The following is a 17,024-nucleotide window of genomic DNA, read 5'->3' on the forward strand; positions in this document are numbered from 1 at the left end:
TCACTTTCCCTTCCCAACTCCCTTTCCTTTCTTTTCTCCTTCCCTCCCTTTTTCTTTTCCCTTCTTCCTTTCTTTATTCATCTTTTCTTCTCCCTATCCCTTTTAATTCTTTTCCATTTCTCTTTCTCCCCCTCTCCTCTCTTTTTCTCTTTCTTCCCTTCTCCCCTTTACTTCTGCCTCCCCTTCTTTCTCCCTTCCTCTGTCTTCTTTCTCCTTCCCATTATCCCTCTACCTCATCTTCTCTTCCCTCTCTCCATCTATCTCTATTCACCTCTCCCACTCCTCTCTCTTTTCTTTCTCTTTCCCTCTCTCTTCTCTTCTCCCTCTTCTTTTCATTTCTTTCCCCTTATTCTTTACCTCTCTTTTCCCTCTCCTTCTGCCTGTCCTTTTCCTTCTCGCCTTCTCCTTCCTTTCCTCTCTCCTCTCCACTCTTTCTCTTCCCTCCCCTTCCTGTCTCACTTTCTGTCTTTTTCATTCCCCTCTCTCCTCCAGTCCCCTCTTCTGACCTCCTCTTTCTTCCTATTTTTCCCCTTCCCCTCCTCCTCCCTTTTTAATCACCTTCTCCCTTCCTTCTACTACTTCTCTTTCTGACTTCCCTTCTCCATCTCCCCCTTTCCCTTTTCTCACTCTCTTCCCTCCCTTCTCTTTCACTCTTTCTCCTTGCTTCTTTCATCTCCCCATCCCTCTCCCCTTTTCCCCTCCATTCCTCTCTCTTCCGTTTTCTTGTCCTTTCCTCTTCCTTTCTCTTTCTTCCCCCTCCCCTTTCTTCTTCTCCCTTCCCTCTTTCCCCCTTCCCTTTTTTCTCCTTCCATCCCTCTCATTCCATTCCTCTCCTGACCTTTTCAACTTTCTCTATCCTTATCTCTCCCTCTACTCTTCCCTTTCTCCCATGTCTTTACTTTCTCCCTCCTCTACTTTTCCCCTCTTCTTCCTTTCTACCTCCTCTGTCTGTCTCTTCCCTCTCCTCACTTTCTCTCAGTCTCTCCCTTCCTCTTCTCTTACCCTTTCTTGTTCTCCCTTTGTCCCCCCTTTCACTCCATGTTCCCTTCTCTCTTCTCTACCTCCCTCTCCCATTCCTACACTCCCCTTCTCCTCCTGAGGTGAAGTCCATCCTTCACCTTCATCCTTTACAGAATCACTTTCCTAGGATCAGCCCAACTGGGTCTGATTTTAAGGGCCCAGAAGGTCCCTCATAGCCCCAAATACCTCCTTGTTCATTCCTTTGGTTTAAGAGTTTCTTACAAATGCCCCTGAGAAGAACTTTTCCTGACTTTTCATTCACTCAATAACACAAGCCACTCATCTGATCAGATACTTGTCTAGAACCCAGGTCTGATAGAGGGAGGAGGGAAAACCTAAAACCCTGGAAGAAGGCAAGGAAAAGAAATCCCAGGAGCTCTGACTTATACCCACTTTACAATTTTGCCAAAGGCCAGGCCTCATTCCATTCCCCTCTCCCCCCTTCCATTTTAACCCTGTCATGACACATGTTGACCCGGTCCCTTCTTCGACCTTTGCTGCCTGCCTCCCCTGGATCTACAGGGGCTAGAAATTACCCTGGTTCCCCCAGCTTTCTCCATTCATTGTTCATCTGTCACTTTATGAGGCATGAAGTAATCATTCTATTCCTGGGAATCCAAAGTACATGTGACCCCAAAAATACAAAACCCCACTCATAGACACACAAGCACTCCGGAGCCCACAATTCAGCAAATACTGATTATGCATCTACTCGATCCAGAGCATTATGTTAGAAGTTGAAGGTGATACAAAGTTTAAATATGGCATTATCCTTGCCCTCAGGGAGCAGATACACAGAGATTTGGGCATACTTGAACATGTACACACAAATATACATATATATTCATATGTTTACATATATTTATATGTATGTGTATATAATACGCACACACAGTGACTTTAATAAATGCACATACCCTGAAAACCTCAGTAACTACTGGAAGGGATTAAAATCTGCAACAACGAAATTCCAAAAGGATGGCAAATTCTTTATAAGTTTTTCTATTCACTGAACCAAATGGTCCTGTAATAGGAGCCCCGGTCCAAGAAGTTTCATCACCTAGTATGGTTTGCATTTATGTATATGCTGTATTACAGAGGGGAGAATAATAAGCATTAGGATGGATTTAAATTCCAAGGTTAGTGAGACAGAGGGGGGCAGGGAGAAAGAGAGAGACTGATAGAGGAAGAGGAAGAAAGAGAGAGAGAGAGCTTACGTTGTGACAGGCAAAGGCAGCTAGGTAGCTCAGTGAATAGAGTACTGGGCTGGAGTCAGGAAGACCTGAGGTCAAATCTGGTCTCAGACACTTACTACCTGTGGGACCCTGGGCAAGTCACTTAACCTCTGTTTGCCTTAATCCAGTGGAGAAAGAAACAGCAAACCACTCCAGTATGTTTGCCAAGAAAATCCCATAATGGTGTCACAAAGAATCAGATACAACTGAATGACTAAACAACATGACAGATACTCTGCTAAGGGGCTGGGGACACAAACACAAACAAACAACACAGTCCCTGTCCTCAGGTAGCTTACATTCTAGTGGGAGAAGACAACACATATGGGTGAGCTAGAAAGAAGCAGAAAAGAAGGGTACCACCATTGAAGACAAGGAGAGGGAGGAGGAAGTCCAGATGTGAACATGACTGGGGCCCTTCCCCAAATGGTCACACTAGGGAGTGAGTCTCCAGTAAGAAAAGCAGTGCCCCAGGGCAGAGGTTTTCCTAGGATGGCTAGGCAGTAGGTGAGTAAATCATTTGCTTTCTCTGGGCCTCAGTTTCCCCTTCTAAAAATTAGATTGGACTAGCTTATTTCCAAGTTCCTCTCAGGTATTCTAGAGTTCTGGACTAGACCTGAATCTGAATCCTTCTTCAGACACTTACTAGTTTTGTGGTCCTAGACAAGTCATTTAACCTCTGCCAGTCAAGTTCCCCACCTGTAAAATGGGATAATAGCAACTACCTCAAAGGGTTGTTGTGAGAATCAAATGATATAATATATGTAAAGGGCTTTCCAAACCTTAAAGCACTGTTTACAAGTTAACTGTTAGTAATGTTACTGCCGTCCCAGAAGTTGGGAATCATGTCCTTCCATATAGTTGCCCAGGCCAGCATCTTCTGTACTCTGTGCAGAATCCAAATGCATGGTTTGAAGAAGAAGCTATAGCAGCAGGATGTCCCATCATTGGAGGAATCTGGGGAGCTGGAGCCACATTATCCACGTTTGGGCCTTTATCCTCTGAAAGAAATATATTGATAATTTCTTTTGGTCTCCTTTCAGCTAATGTTTTGCTACACAATATTATTCCCCATTCCCAGTTTTCCTTTGGTCTTTTCCCATCCCTGAGATGTGTTAGTAACACATCTGTCACTAGTGTCCAATCTTTTTGTTCCCCTGAGGGTCTGGAATTTTCTGATCAAATTTATTTCAAAAAACATGAGTAAGTGTGTCCATGCCTGTGGCCTGGAGAGTGTGGGTGGCATGTGCCCGCTGTGGTGAGAGCTGTTTACCTTAAGTGGAGCCAATGGAAGGAACTGAAAACCTGCAGATACAGACAGCAACAAAAAAGCAAGAATCTTGTTCAAGGAAAGGCAGGGGACTGCTTAGAGCTCCCAGGGAAAAGATGGAACAGTACCCTGCAAAAACAAACATATTGCAGTTAGACAAAGTAAGAGGGTCAGATTTCCCAAGTTTTGCTCTGGAAGATTTGCTTCTAGAGCAGAGATTTACTTAGAAAGGTAAACTGCAATAACCACCACTGCTGAAGGCAATTCTATCCATGCAAGTGATGGAATTGTGGAATAAAAGAGCTTGGAGGTATTAGGTGGAGGAGATTTTAGACACAAGAGTTATCTATCCTAAAGTGTTGCTTTGGAGGAAGGAAATTCTTTTGAAATTTGAGTGAGTGATAGGGGTGGCTAGGTGGCACAGTGAATAGAGCACCGGCCCTGGAGTCAGGAGGACCTGAGTTCATATCTGACCTCAGACACTTGACACATTTAATAGCCATGTGACCTTGGGCAAGTCACTTAACCCCAATTGCCCTGCCCTCCCCCCTCCAAAAAAAAAGAAGCTAAATGAAATTGAGTGAGTGTGTGTGTGCGCAGATATGTTTCATCATTTTTGGAAAGGAGACAACTCTGACTTCAGCAACATTCATTTTTAAGACACCCTCAGGACAATAGTACTGTGGATGACTGGACCAAGTACGAAGATTAGTAAAGTGGGGAAGGAAAAGAGACAGAAAAAAAAATGTCATGTGTGCCCAGATGATAGCTGATCTTAGGGAGAGAGTATGGTACAACCCAAGATTCTAGGGGACAGTAAAGTGCCAGACAGAGCCCACCTGACCTGAGAAGCCTCCAATTCACTGACTAGTAGTTTCCAGAGGAGAGACTCAAGAAAGAGGTACTCATAGAAGGAAGGGGCTTGGGAAGGTCAGCAGCAGGTAATAATCCATCACACCAGAAATTGCAGAGATTGAAAAAAGAATGGTTAGCAGTAATGGTTAAGCACTTACAGGAGACCACTGGCACCATCCCCAAAAATAGCTTCTGAGAAGTGAAGGTATGAAAATGGAGGTATCCATAAAGTAATGCAGACAGGGGTACCTCCAGGGTCTGGTAAATGATGTAGTAGGAAAGAAGGATGGGTTGGGAAGGAGGATCATGAGAGAGTAATCGTGAGTTGGATACCAATGTATCCAACCTCAATTTCTGGAAAATTGGTATGTTTAGGGGAACATATTTTTGAATAAGAGAAGAACCTAGAGAGGGAACTGCCAGTACTTTTAGTAGGTAGAAACTCAGATATTTTAGTTTAAACCTGTAAAGTTCTCCTTTATGAGTCTAAAACGACAATGACCACCACCAACCATTTGGCAACCATTAAGCACCTACTATATACCAGGCAGGCATTGTGCTAGATACTGGGAATACAAAGACAAAAATGAAACAGTGAGCTGGAACAGTACCCTGCAAAAGCAAACATATAGACAAAGTATGAAAGCAACAGGGGCAGATTTCCCAAGTTTTGCTCTAGAAGGTAAACTTCTGCCCTCAAGAAGTTTACATTCTAAGTACTTACAAAATACATACATATGCCTTCACTCAGCTTTGAATTCAGTTCAGCAATCATTTATTAAGTGCCTACTATGTACAAGATGGAGGATACAACAGGGGAAAACAACTAAGCCCCTACCTTTGAAGAATTTACACTGTAATACAAAGATGCAGCATTGACACAAATAACTAAGCCATGTTAAAAAGAGATTCGTGTGTAGAAGAGGTAACAAGAGAACTATAATAGAATGAGAGTCAAGGAGGGAGTAATGGTTAAGCACCTACTGGAATGCTAAGCACTTAGGGGAGATCACTGGCACCATCCCCGAAAATAGCTTCTGAGAAGTGAAGGTGTGAAAAAGGAGGTATCCCTAAGGTAATGCAGACAGAGGAACCTCCAGGGTCTGGCAAATGATGTAGAAGGAAAGAGGAGAGGGTTGGGAGGGGGGGGATCATGAGATAGTAACTAGAACTACCAATGTATCCAACCTCAATTTCTGAAAAATTAGTATGGTTAGAGGATCATGTTTTTGAATAAGAGAAGACCCTAGAGAGGGAACTCCACCTGTAATAATCAGGTAAGGCTGGACTTTGAAAGGAGGAAAGGCCACTGAGAGATAGAGGTGGTGTGGAAATATGTTTAACATTATTGTACATGTATAACCTGTATCAGACTGCTTGTTGTCTTGGGGAAGGGGAAGGGAAGGGAGGGAGAAAAATTGGGAACTCAGAATTTTACAAAAAACGAGTGTTGAAGACTATCTTTACATATAATTAGAAAAATAAAATAAAATACTATTAAGGAAGAGGTGGAGGGGACTGGTAGGGGGAAGTTTGTTTCATTCACGGGGCAGAGGATATGATGCAATTGGGAGACCCTGAGTTGTTTGGCTGGAATATCCAGTGTGTGAAGGGGAGTATTACATATTAAGAGTGGAAAGACAAGGTGGAGCTAGATTGTGGAAGACCTTGAATATCAGCCCAAGGAGTTTGCATTTTCCTTGATAGGCAATGGAGAGCAAATGAATATTTTTTAATATTCAACAGGGGAGTGATGTGGTTAGGACTATGCATTAAATGGAAGATTACATAGTGATACATAGAGTGGAGCAGGGAATGAGTGGAGATGGAAAGACCTGATAGGAGGTTGGGGCAGTAATCCACATGGGCCCATCATATGTTAGGAGCCATAAGAATAGAGAGAGAAGGACAGATGTGAGAAAGATTGCAGACAGACCCAACCAGCAGAGACGCCTCCTGGAAAAGCCAGAGTGCTAGATCAACCATCAGAAGTATTAAAGAGAGAACTGAGGGGGACCAGGTGATCAATGTTAGACCTTGGGTTTGTCAGAAAAGACATCAGGGAGGAGGAGGTGGGTCTTTAAGAGGGACTTTGAGGGGAAAGAGGACCAGAGAGAGAACGAGGCATTTAGAACTGGAGAAATGATGCCTGTGAATGTGCTGTGTCGGGAATGAGCAAGAAACAGGACCGTGAGGCGTGGAGAGGTGAGGAGGGAAGAGAATTAAGTTGTCATGGGGCTTAGAAGCAAGTCAGGACTTGGCTTCCATCCCTGTATCATTTCTGTGCAACTTTCCCTGAGAGTTATCTGTTCAATGGCACCTCATATATGAGGACAACTAAATCACCTCCAGGAACTATATAAATACGATAACTCATATATAAACATGAGTTGCTATTATGGTTGTTGTTATGCCATAGCATATTTTTGCTCCAAATGAATTTTCTATGGTGCCTCATACACTATCAAGACCTAGCAGATTTTGTGTGCTCAGTAAATATTAAAAGATCTCCAAGCACCCACCCACCTCCCATGCCCATCCAATGTGTTGGGATCAAAGAGAATGAATTTCCAGGCACATTAGCAGGTGTGCTTTAAGCATCATCTCCTATGAGCTCGGGCTAGGCTCAGCGCTGTCGGCTTGCTAGAGGAGACTTGCCTACTGCCTGGAGGAGCTGACAGTTTCCTTGGGGATGCAGAATTGAACAGAGATGGAAAAACTCAAAAATGCTGCATGAGAAAACAAGCTGGAGGAAGAGGTGGGATTGCACAGGACTCTAGAAACTCAAAGGAGAGAGAGGATCACTGGGCTTGGGGTAGCTGGAGAAGGCATCCTCATGAAGGAGGTGAGAGTCAAGCTGGGCCCTGAAGATCTGGCAGGGAGAGAAGAATAGGAGGGGCCTTCCAAGCCTGGGGAACTTTGTAAGCAAAGGCAGGGAAGTGGGAATGAGCCCGAGATGTTTAGGAATTCCCAGGACTGAGCCAAATTTGGGAAATCCTACAGTGTTATTACTTGTTCTTTTATGCCAAATTTCCCTGCCTCAAGTCTAGACTTGGGGACTTGGGAGAGGGGAGATAGTTTTGTGACTCATAGTATTTCTTATCCAGAGAAACTTTCATTTATCAGTCACTTAAAGTTCCTTACAGAGCCCAAGTTCATAGGAAACAACCTTTTAGTTAGTTATGCCCAACAGAAGTAGTTTCCTTTGTGCTGAATTGAATAGAATAGGAAAATTGAAGTAAAAATGTGGAACCAAGTCACTGACTTAAGGCACCCAGAATTTCCAGCCTGTGGAAGACTCAGAGCTTTGGCCTAAGCCAAAGGGAACTCGCATCCATCGGAACTCCCAAGTCTAATGGAGTTAGAAACACAGGAGAACTTGCTTTGAAGACATTTGTATTGCTTACAAATCCTGACTAAACCCAATGAGGGTCCCAAACCTCAGGGCACAGAAAGGACTAAAAGGCCTGTCATTCCAGGGACTCAGACAGAGAGCTGAGTACTTGTGTAATAGACAGGATGTCCTCTTAAATTTGCCCCATCCTCTGCCATCATGAGATGAGGCTTTGGGTCTGATGAGAGAGATGTAAGAGGACTCACTTAGCTCACAAAAGGTAACGGGCACATTACATTCCTGACTCTGTTGGCATCATGGTATAGTACCAAGGTCTACCACACTCCCAAGTGCAGCCTGAACCAGATTAAAATGTAATTGGGAAATATTTAACAAAGTAAATAAAAATATGATGTAACATAGATAATGTTAGTATGTGGTTTTCTAAGAGAGCATGCAACCTGCAGGGATCCTTATGTTCAGCTTAGTCGCCCCTGTTTCTCTTTAAATTTGACACAATTGATGTAGTAGATTTGGAATCAAGAACTGAATTCAGATACTTACTAGCTTTGTGATCCTAGATACATCACTTAACCATTCTGTGCCTCAGTTTCCTTATCTGTAAAATAAAGGAGTTGGATTTAGTGGCCATGGAGGTCCCTTTCAGCTCTAAGCCTGTAATTCTCTGATGCCAACTAAGTTCAGTCCAGCCTGGCTAACCTGAATAACAGGTATTTATTTACTAACCCAGGTGCTCAGGGAGAATTTTCTGTTGTCTCCACTGGTTACCTAAATGCTCAACTCCCCAGAATTTGGCATGGTGAGCGATAGAAGCTGGATGACACTAAAAACACTGGGGGGTGGGGTATGGAAGGGGCGGGGTGCTTGGGGATCTTTAATATTTACCCCTTATACCTGTCCACCAGCTCCTTCCCTCCTCAACAGAGGACTTTGCCTTTCTTCTTTTTTTTTTTTTTGCTTTTTGGAGGGGCAGTTGGTGTTAAGTGACTTGCCAGCATCACACAGCTAGTACATGTTAAGTGTCTGAGGTCGAATTTGAACTCAGGTCCTCCTGACTCCAGGACTGGTGGTGCTCTATTCACTGCACCACCTAGCCTCCCCAAGGACTTTGCTTTTCTTTTTCCACAGATGAAACTAAGACCATATGCAGTGAGCTTTCTCTGCTTCCCTTTTCTGTATTTCAAAACTTTCTCAGTCATTTCATGTTCTCTCCTTTTTTTCCAAAGTTTGAACAAAAGGTGACCCTTCTTATTTACAATATCATTCCCCGGGGATCTCCCCTGGAGCTTACCTTCTCAAATATTCCTTCTCTTCTCAAATCACTTTGTATCTTTTGGCTCCTTTCTCTGCTTTCTACAAGCATTCTCACATCCCACCCTAAAAAAAAATTTTTTTTTAAACTTCATTTGACCCAGACATACACTCAAGCTTTCATTCTCTCTCTCTCTTCTCTCCCAATTAACCAGATTCCCAAAAAGAGCCATCTATACTCATTGTCTCTAGCCCCTCACCTCTCACTTCTTCCTTCCCCCATGACAAGATGGATTTCCAAATTGACAATTTGGAGCTATAAGAACAAAGTTCACATATGAATCTCCTGTCCCTACCCCCTCCCTTTAGAAGTACCTAGCACTAATTAAAAGCCTAATAAATTCTTGTTGACTGACTAAGCTAAAATCCATGTTTCCCTACATCCTGCCATGGCAGCCTTTGTGTAGTTGTGTTCAATCAATCAGTGAGCATTTATTAAGCACCTGTTATATGCTACAGATACTGGTGACACTGGATATTCAAATATAAAAATGAAAACATTTGGCTGGGAAAGAGCTTATATTCTATTGGGAGAAACATGTATGTATGTACACATACATACATAAAAATGTAAATGCACCTGTAAACATAAGGATGAGCCCCTTTCAGATCTGAGTGTATTGTTTTGTGCCTTGTAAAGCCTGATTTTGGCATAGTGGGTGGAGAGCTAGCCTTTGAACCAGGGAGATATGGGTCCAGTTCCTAACAGGCACTGGGTTCTGTGACCTGGCCAAATCTTTCAACCCTTCCATATTCTAGGAAGCTGTCAAAGATTATAAATTGCAGATAAGGTTCCAACCTGCATTGGCAGAGGGAGTTTTCCATTTGCATATGATTTTCCAGACTGGTACCAGGCTTCAGCTGCCTCCTCATTCCCCTGCTGAGTTCCCAGGAACCTGAGTTTTGTAGTAGGAGCCTGACCAGCCAATGTTTCTTGACTGACTGACCTGGGCCAGAAACCTGTTTGGTCCATTTCCTATGTCTTCATCTTTACAAACTTGGCCATAACCAAGCAATGTCCACTTGCCCAATAATCACCAAATTGCTTTAGGGTTTGAGGTTTTCTAGTTTTTTAAACTAAAATCTCTCCTCCCAGTCCTGGTAAGTGAGCTGGTAGGAAAAAGGTAAGCTAACAGTCTGTGCCCTAGGGGCAAGTTCATTGTCTCCAGCAGCTGGATCTACAGCTTGCCTGGTCTTTTCATATGCAGATGAACCACTCTAAGCCTTACGTCCTTTACTAGGTGCAAAAAGATGTTTCCCTCTGAAAGGGGCTCACTCTTATATAACTATATACAAAATATCTGTAAAATGAATTCAGTGTAATGTGGGAGGGGAGAGGCGCTGGCAGCTGAGGGATCAAGAAAGGCCTCATGTAGGAGGTAACATGTAACTAGGAATTCTGAGATGAGGGGGTGGGGAGCGAGTGCATTCCAAGCACGTGGTAGGGGAAGGGGGGACACAGCACATACAAAGGCTCAGAGATGGGAGATGGAAGGCGTGAGTAAGGAACTGCAAGCAGGTCAATAGGGCTGTTCCTGAAGGGATGCTATGTATATTAAAGCTGGAAAGGTAGGCTTAAGCTGGGTTATGAAGGGTTTTAAAAGTCATTCAACTAAATAGAGACAGAGGCTGCTTTCGGCCATCTGTACAACATAATAATGTCCAGTATTTGTAACGTTCAGGATTTAGTATGGTAGAATAGAGGGCATTTAAGTGGTGCAGTGGATAGAGTGACAGCCCTGAAGACAGGAAGACTCATCTTCTTGAGTTCAGATCTGGTCTCAGGCACTTACTAGTTGTGTGACCCTGGACAAGTCATTTAACCCTGTTTGCCTCAGTTTCCTCATCTGTAAAATGATCTGGAGAAGAAAATGGCAAAACCAGTCCAGTATCTCTGCCAAGAAAACTCCAAATGGGGCCATGGAGAGTCAAACACAACTGAAAAAAGACAACATGGTAGCATAAGAGGAAGCCAGATGGTTTGGACAAGAAACATCCCATCCCAACCTACAGATGCGTCTTCTAACAGACTGAATGACCACTTGTCAGTGATACTGTAGTAATAATAATAATAGCCAACATTTATATAGTGCCAGGCACTGTACTGAACCCTTTACAATTATTGCCTCATTTGATCATCACAACTACCCTGGGAGGTAGATGCTATTATCATCATTTTATAGATAAGGAAACTGACTCCAGGCCAGGTACTCTATCTATTGTACTACCTAGCTGCCTATAAAAGGTGTTTTTATAGTAAATGGGAGATTGGACTATATTATGTCACATAAAGCAGGGATTCGTAACTTTTTTTATGTCTCAGACTCCTTTAGCAGTCTGGTGAATTCCTCAATCAATCAACAAGCACCTACTGTGTGCCAAACTGTACAAGATACTAAACATACCATAAAAAGGTAAAAGAAAGTCCTTGCTCTCCAGGAACTTTTAAATACATAAAATAAAGTACATAGGATTATAAAGAATAAAAAATTGTTTTTGAAATATAGTTATCAAAATGTTTTTTAAAAACAAGTCCACAAAATCCCTCTTTTGTGGTTCCTCCTAACTCTGAGATTGTTTGAGCTGACTAATCACTAATGTTCAGCATCTATTGAACCTTAACCCCTCTTCCAAAGCTATCTCACATCCACTAGGGAGGAGAGAAGAGCACAGAAAAGGGAGGATCTAAGTACCATCCTGGTGGTTGGGTGGATTGAGGTTCTTTAAAAATGTGGCAGAAGCCAGGACCTTCTGAGACGGCTTCATCTCCTTCTCACAGTGAAATGGACTCCTGACCCGTCCCAGAGTCTGTGAGATCTAGGACTGCCTGGGCCCTAGGGTTGGAGCTTGCTGCTAGCCCTAAGGAATTGTAAGGCCAGTGAGAAATGATGCTCTTAACCCCAGGCTTCAATGGGAGGCATCACAAGTCTCCCCAGGATTCTCTGGCTGCTGGCTGCCTGACAGGTGTCTTCAGTGAAAGCCTGAAGCCCAGACATTTGTGATCCTTCTTTTGCCTCCTCCTTGGCTCACAAATTCTATGATCCAGGAATTCTGCTAAAAAGGCAATCCTCATACTCCCATCAGTGACGCGGATCCAAGATGAGCTGGCAGCCTCCTCCCACTGCATCTTAATTCAGCCAAATGCAGGAGGGGGATTCAGGACTTTTGGGATGCCCCTGAAACAGATGAATCTCTGAAGATGCTAGAAGCTGTCTTTGTGCCTGAGCAGGAAATACCCACTGCCAGAAAGAAATAACAAGCCCCCTGACTTTGCCCCAGAAATGTTGGTTTGCCTTTAGCCTCAAAAGCAAACCTAGGTTTTGAACCTCCTGGTAACAAGCTCAGGGTTACCTCTTTGTTTATATCAGGGGTCTTAACTCTTTTTGTGTCATGGACCCGTTGGGTAGTCTGGTGAAGCTAATGAGCCCCTTCCCTAAATAATTTTTAAATGAATTAAATAAAATGCATAGAATTAGAAAGGAAACTGATTCTATTTGCAAGACAGTTATCAAAACACTCCCCATTAGGCCAGCTCACAGACACCAGCTCTATGACTTGGTCTTTCTGAGCCTCATTTGTAAAAAGGGGATAATACCAACACCTACCTGGTATGTTACTTTTGGTAATCAGATGAGAAGACATATGCAAAGCCCTTTGTAAATCTTAAAAGTTCTACAATCAGGACAGTTATTATCTATTCCAAGAAGGACCATCAATGTGGGTGGCTGAGTACCTACTTTTAAGTGCTTGTCTTACTGGCAGTGGACCATGTACATACTGGTGGGTTCATTTTCCATGCGACCAGCTTGGCCTCTGCACTCATCCAAACTGTATGGGCTCCCACAGTGACCTATGTGTATCTATGCAGAAGATAATAGAAAAACATCTGGCATTTGTGTGACCCATTTGGGTTACAAAATAAGTGTTTTCATATCCATTTGATCCCCATAGTGCAAGAACCATCATCCCCATTTTAAAGATGATAAAGCTGCAGTATAGAAGTATTAAGTGACTGACCCAGGGTCACATATCAATCAGTAACTGAGCCAGGAGAGAACCTGGGCCTCTGATTCCTAAGTCCAGTACTCTCTTCCTTCTATGCTGTAACACTTGCCTTGGTCGGGTCTATTTGGCCTTTTGCCCTAAAATAGGAAGCTGCTTGAGGGCAAGGATAGCACAAAGAAAGGGTTTTGTGTCCCCACAACCCAGAACCAATGAGGGTGACGGAAAGGAAAATCCGTAGCTGGACCCAAGGCATGGGGGACATAACTTTAGTCATGCCCTTTACCCCTGCCCCATCAGTGGCTGGGAGATACTGGAGAGTATAGGGTAGGACTGAGTGTTACAGGCAAAAGCAGAAGAAATTGCATCAGATCTTGAAATTAATAGGGAACCACTAGAGTTTATTGAGCAAGCAAGTGACAGACCCAGACTTTCATTTAGCAAATATTTACTGAACACCTGCTGTGTTTAAGGCCTCGTGCTTGATACTGTGGGGAAAGCAAGAGAGTAAGATAGGGTCCCTCAGCTTTGTGGGAGATGTAAAATAATTGGACAATGATTTTACCAGGGGAGAAGGAAGGGCATTCTAGGCAGAGCTCACAGACTGAGCCAAAGTCATGGAGTCAAGAATGAGCTTCCCATGATCTTAAGACAGTGAAGGCAGAGACCTGATTAAAGAGTACATCTTGGGGAATCATAGGATTATGGTTACATAGTTCTCATCAGCTCATTGGGGTTCATCAGTGAGAGCTGTAGAGGATACCTCTCAGGGTTTATTGAATGGATCAACTGCTGGAAATAGAACACATTTTTATAATTCAAAGGCAATGCTGATGTATACTTAAGCACTTCACAGATCTTTGATTCCTTTGGTGTGGGGACTTCCTTAACCAGCACAAATGGTATTCTATGAGTAAGTAGTTCTTGAGAATTGCTAGGATGGAAAGATTCATCCTCCAGTCTGGCCAACCTGGTAATGAACCTCTCTGAACTTAGCTTTTCAGAAGCAATAAAAGAATTTCAGAGTTGGAAAGAACCCCCATGGCCAGCAAGTATAAGTCAGACCTGAAATGAGAAATCTCTCTGTAACACATACCCACCAGGCAGTCGTCTGGCCATTGCTTGAAGATCCCAAGTAAGGAGGAATCCAATTTGATTTGCTTCCTCTTCTCCTGTGGCTTTTGTTTCTCTGGAGAGAATGGTACTATTGCCTGATGTCTAACCCAGAAAATAGTAAACATTTCTGAAAAGACAGGAGAGGAGTGTGAAACTGTGATAGGGGAATGTGCTTGGGGAGTAGGGAGACATTTTTTGGCATGAACACATTCATTGTTCAAGAATCAAATCCTGGAGTCCATCAACTACAAACAGGGGCAGTTTATAAAGAATAGAGGAGTGGGGGGTGTGGAACCTGGCTCAGGAGTGTTTCATATTCACTTGGAGGCATAATCTTAGAGGAATTCTGGGGTCCAGAGCAGTCGTTCCCACATGAAATCACATCCTAGAGGGCACAGAGCAGCTGGAGGGTTGGAATGTACATGACTGCTCATCACCAGGTCATTTCTCTGCTGTTATTGTGAGGCTGGTGTAAATCCTAAGAAGTAATCACCTGCAGTAACCTAGGGAAAACAACTAGTTTAGTTCTTAACACAGGTGGGAGGTGGGGCCAGGGATTAAACCTTTCATTTGAGTAAAGGGTGAGAGCATCTGTTCTTCTTGAAAAATTAATAGATTTTTAAAACCATTGTAGGCACGGACTAAACATCCACCCAACTAGCCAGGGTTTGAATACACCCAGCTGCAAGGGGCAGAGACAACTAGGACTTCCACTTCATGTTCATGTTCCATCTAGAAGTGCCACTCTTTCTGCCTTTCTGATAATCAAATTCGTTATTTTCTAAGAAACATGTTTATAGAAAGGCATTTTCACTCACTGCTTTTAAGCATTGTTTGTGGCTGGGAAACATTCCTCTGACAGGTAACTTAGATTATGGAAGAACCCATTGCAAAGAGTATAGGGGAAAAGATAAAGCAGACTCACCTAGTCCAAAAAGCAGTGGTAAGTCTGCCCCTGGGGAGTGGAAAGCCCTCATGAATGGCATCCTAACAACTCAAGTACAAACAGCTCAGATGAGAAAGAAAAGGGAGAGATAACCATAAAACTGGATATAGATGCACGGGGAATTCATTGGACAAAAGGCACGCGTAGAAAATACACTCAAGCATAGGATGAACAGAGAAACATAATATGGCCCTGGAAGGATGATGTGAGGAGTGCTAAAGCTCAGAACCAGCCAAGGTTAGCAATGGATGCTAAGAAAACAAAATACCTTTTTTTTTTTAAAGCTGTATTGATGAAAAAGGAAGAACAAAGAATGGATAGGACTGTGGAAAGGAGGGAACCCTCTTCAGAATATGAACCTCTTATCCCATCTAGGAGAGGAACACTTTTTGTACATGTGCAAAACAGCATATGGTCTTTGTTGATCCTTTAACCAAAAAGCTGTTATCTGAAAAATGCAATTCAAGTGTGTCCATACTTAAGTTCTTATTTTAAACGAGTAAAATTTAGTATTAAACATTTTTAAAATTTAAAAAGAAACAAAGCATAGGACTTCTGTTTAAAGTGGGTGGTATGAAAACAGATGATAGATGGAGAGAAATTGTACTTATTGAAGCTCTTACTTGATTTTGTTTTTCCCCCCCCCCCAAGGATAATGATCTTCAGACTCAGAAGGATAGAGCAAAAATGGTTAACAGGGAGTTGAAAACCCAAATCAGTGAAAAGGTAAGATTGCACCTCTCTGTTTTCAGTGAGTTAAAGCCAGTATGTTCCCATGAACTCTATTCCAGAAAACCGAATAAGCTAGTGTGTATCATTGCTAAGTGATGTTAGTGATCTTTGAAAAAAAGGGGTGACTAGGTGGCGCAGTGAATAGAGCACCTGCCCTAGATTCAGGAATACCTGAGTTCAAATCTGGCCTCAGACACTTAACATAAAAACTAGCTGTGTGACCTTGGGCAAGTCACTTAACCCCAATTGCCCTCCAAAAAAAAAAGAAAAAAAAAGTAATGAAAAGATGCCACAGGACTGGAGAAATGCAAACTTTTCCCAAAATTCAGAAAAATAGAAGAGGGCAGGGGTCTTTAAAACCTCAACCAGTGAGTTTGGCTTCAATTCCTGCCAAAATTTTAGAACATTTTTGTATTTGTGAGAAGTAATGATCACTAAGAGTCCAGGTGGTATTATGAATAGTGCTGGATTTTGGACCAGGAAGACCTAAGTTCAAATCCTCCCTCAAATCACTAACTAGCCATGTGACCCTAGGCAAGTCACAATTTCCTCATTTATAAAATGAGACTTATAATTGCCCCTACACATAGTATTATTATAAGGATCAAATGAAATAACATCTCTAAAGTGCTTTGCGAGCCTTAAAATGCTATATAAATACTAGTTATTATTACTCTTGTTATTATATCCTAACCATTATCATCAAGAGTACGTCATATCAAACTAACCTCATTTCCATTTTTTACAGGGTTGCTTACCTTGTAGATCAGGAGAATCTGCTATGTATAAAATATAGTGTTTCCACAAACAGTTTACCAATGTCTCATGTTGTTCTTGAGGAGAAACAGGGGGGAGGTATGGATCAGATGATAGTATGGCTAAATGCATTTGAAACTTGTTGAAAGCAGTTTTAAAGAGTAGTCCCTAATAGATCATTGTCAATTTACAGTGAGATCTCTAGTGAACTGATCCAGGGACCCATCCTTGACTCTATACTCACTGTTCATCATTCTAATCAATGACATTAGTGAAGTCTTTGGAAGTAGGACTTCCATTATCAGATTTTTAGATAACACAAAGCTGGAGGTAGGCATAGGAAAGTAGATATCTGATGCTAAATGACAAAAGAGATCCAAAACAAAAGACCAATCTAATAAGAGAAATTTAATAAGGGTGAATACT

General features: G+C 42.5%; 1 protein-coding gene across 3 annotated transcripts in view; it reads left to right on the forward strand.

Annotated features, from left to right (window-relative positions):
• Positions 1-17,024, forward strand: part of PTPN5 (protein tyrosine phosphatase non-receptor type 5) — a 123,005-nt gene that overhangs the window by 4,011 nt on the left and 101,970 nt on the right. For 2 of the 3 annotated variants that reach the window (XM_069072950.1, XM_069072943.1), the window contains exon 2: positions 15,762-15,836. The exons of the other annotated variant lie outside the window; for it this stretch is intronic. In XM_069072950.1, the coding sequence (XP_068929051.1) occupies positions 15,798-15,836 (39 nt within the window). In that variant the 5' untranslated portion in view covers positions 15,762-15,797. The remainder of the gene's footprint in view (positions 1-15,761; positions 15,837-17,024) is intronic. 3 annotated transcript variants of the gene reach the window in all.

Source organism: Petaurus breviceps, unplaced genomic scaffold (genome assembly GCF_028583685.1).
Source record: "Petaurus breviceps papuanus isolate PSGF00001 unplaced genomic scaffold, PetGlider_PUasm1.0 140, whole genome shotgun sequence".
Taxonomy (NCBI): Eukaryota; Metazoa; Chordata; class Mammalia; order Diprotodontia; family Petauridae; genus Petaurus; species Petaurus breviceps.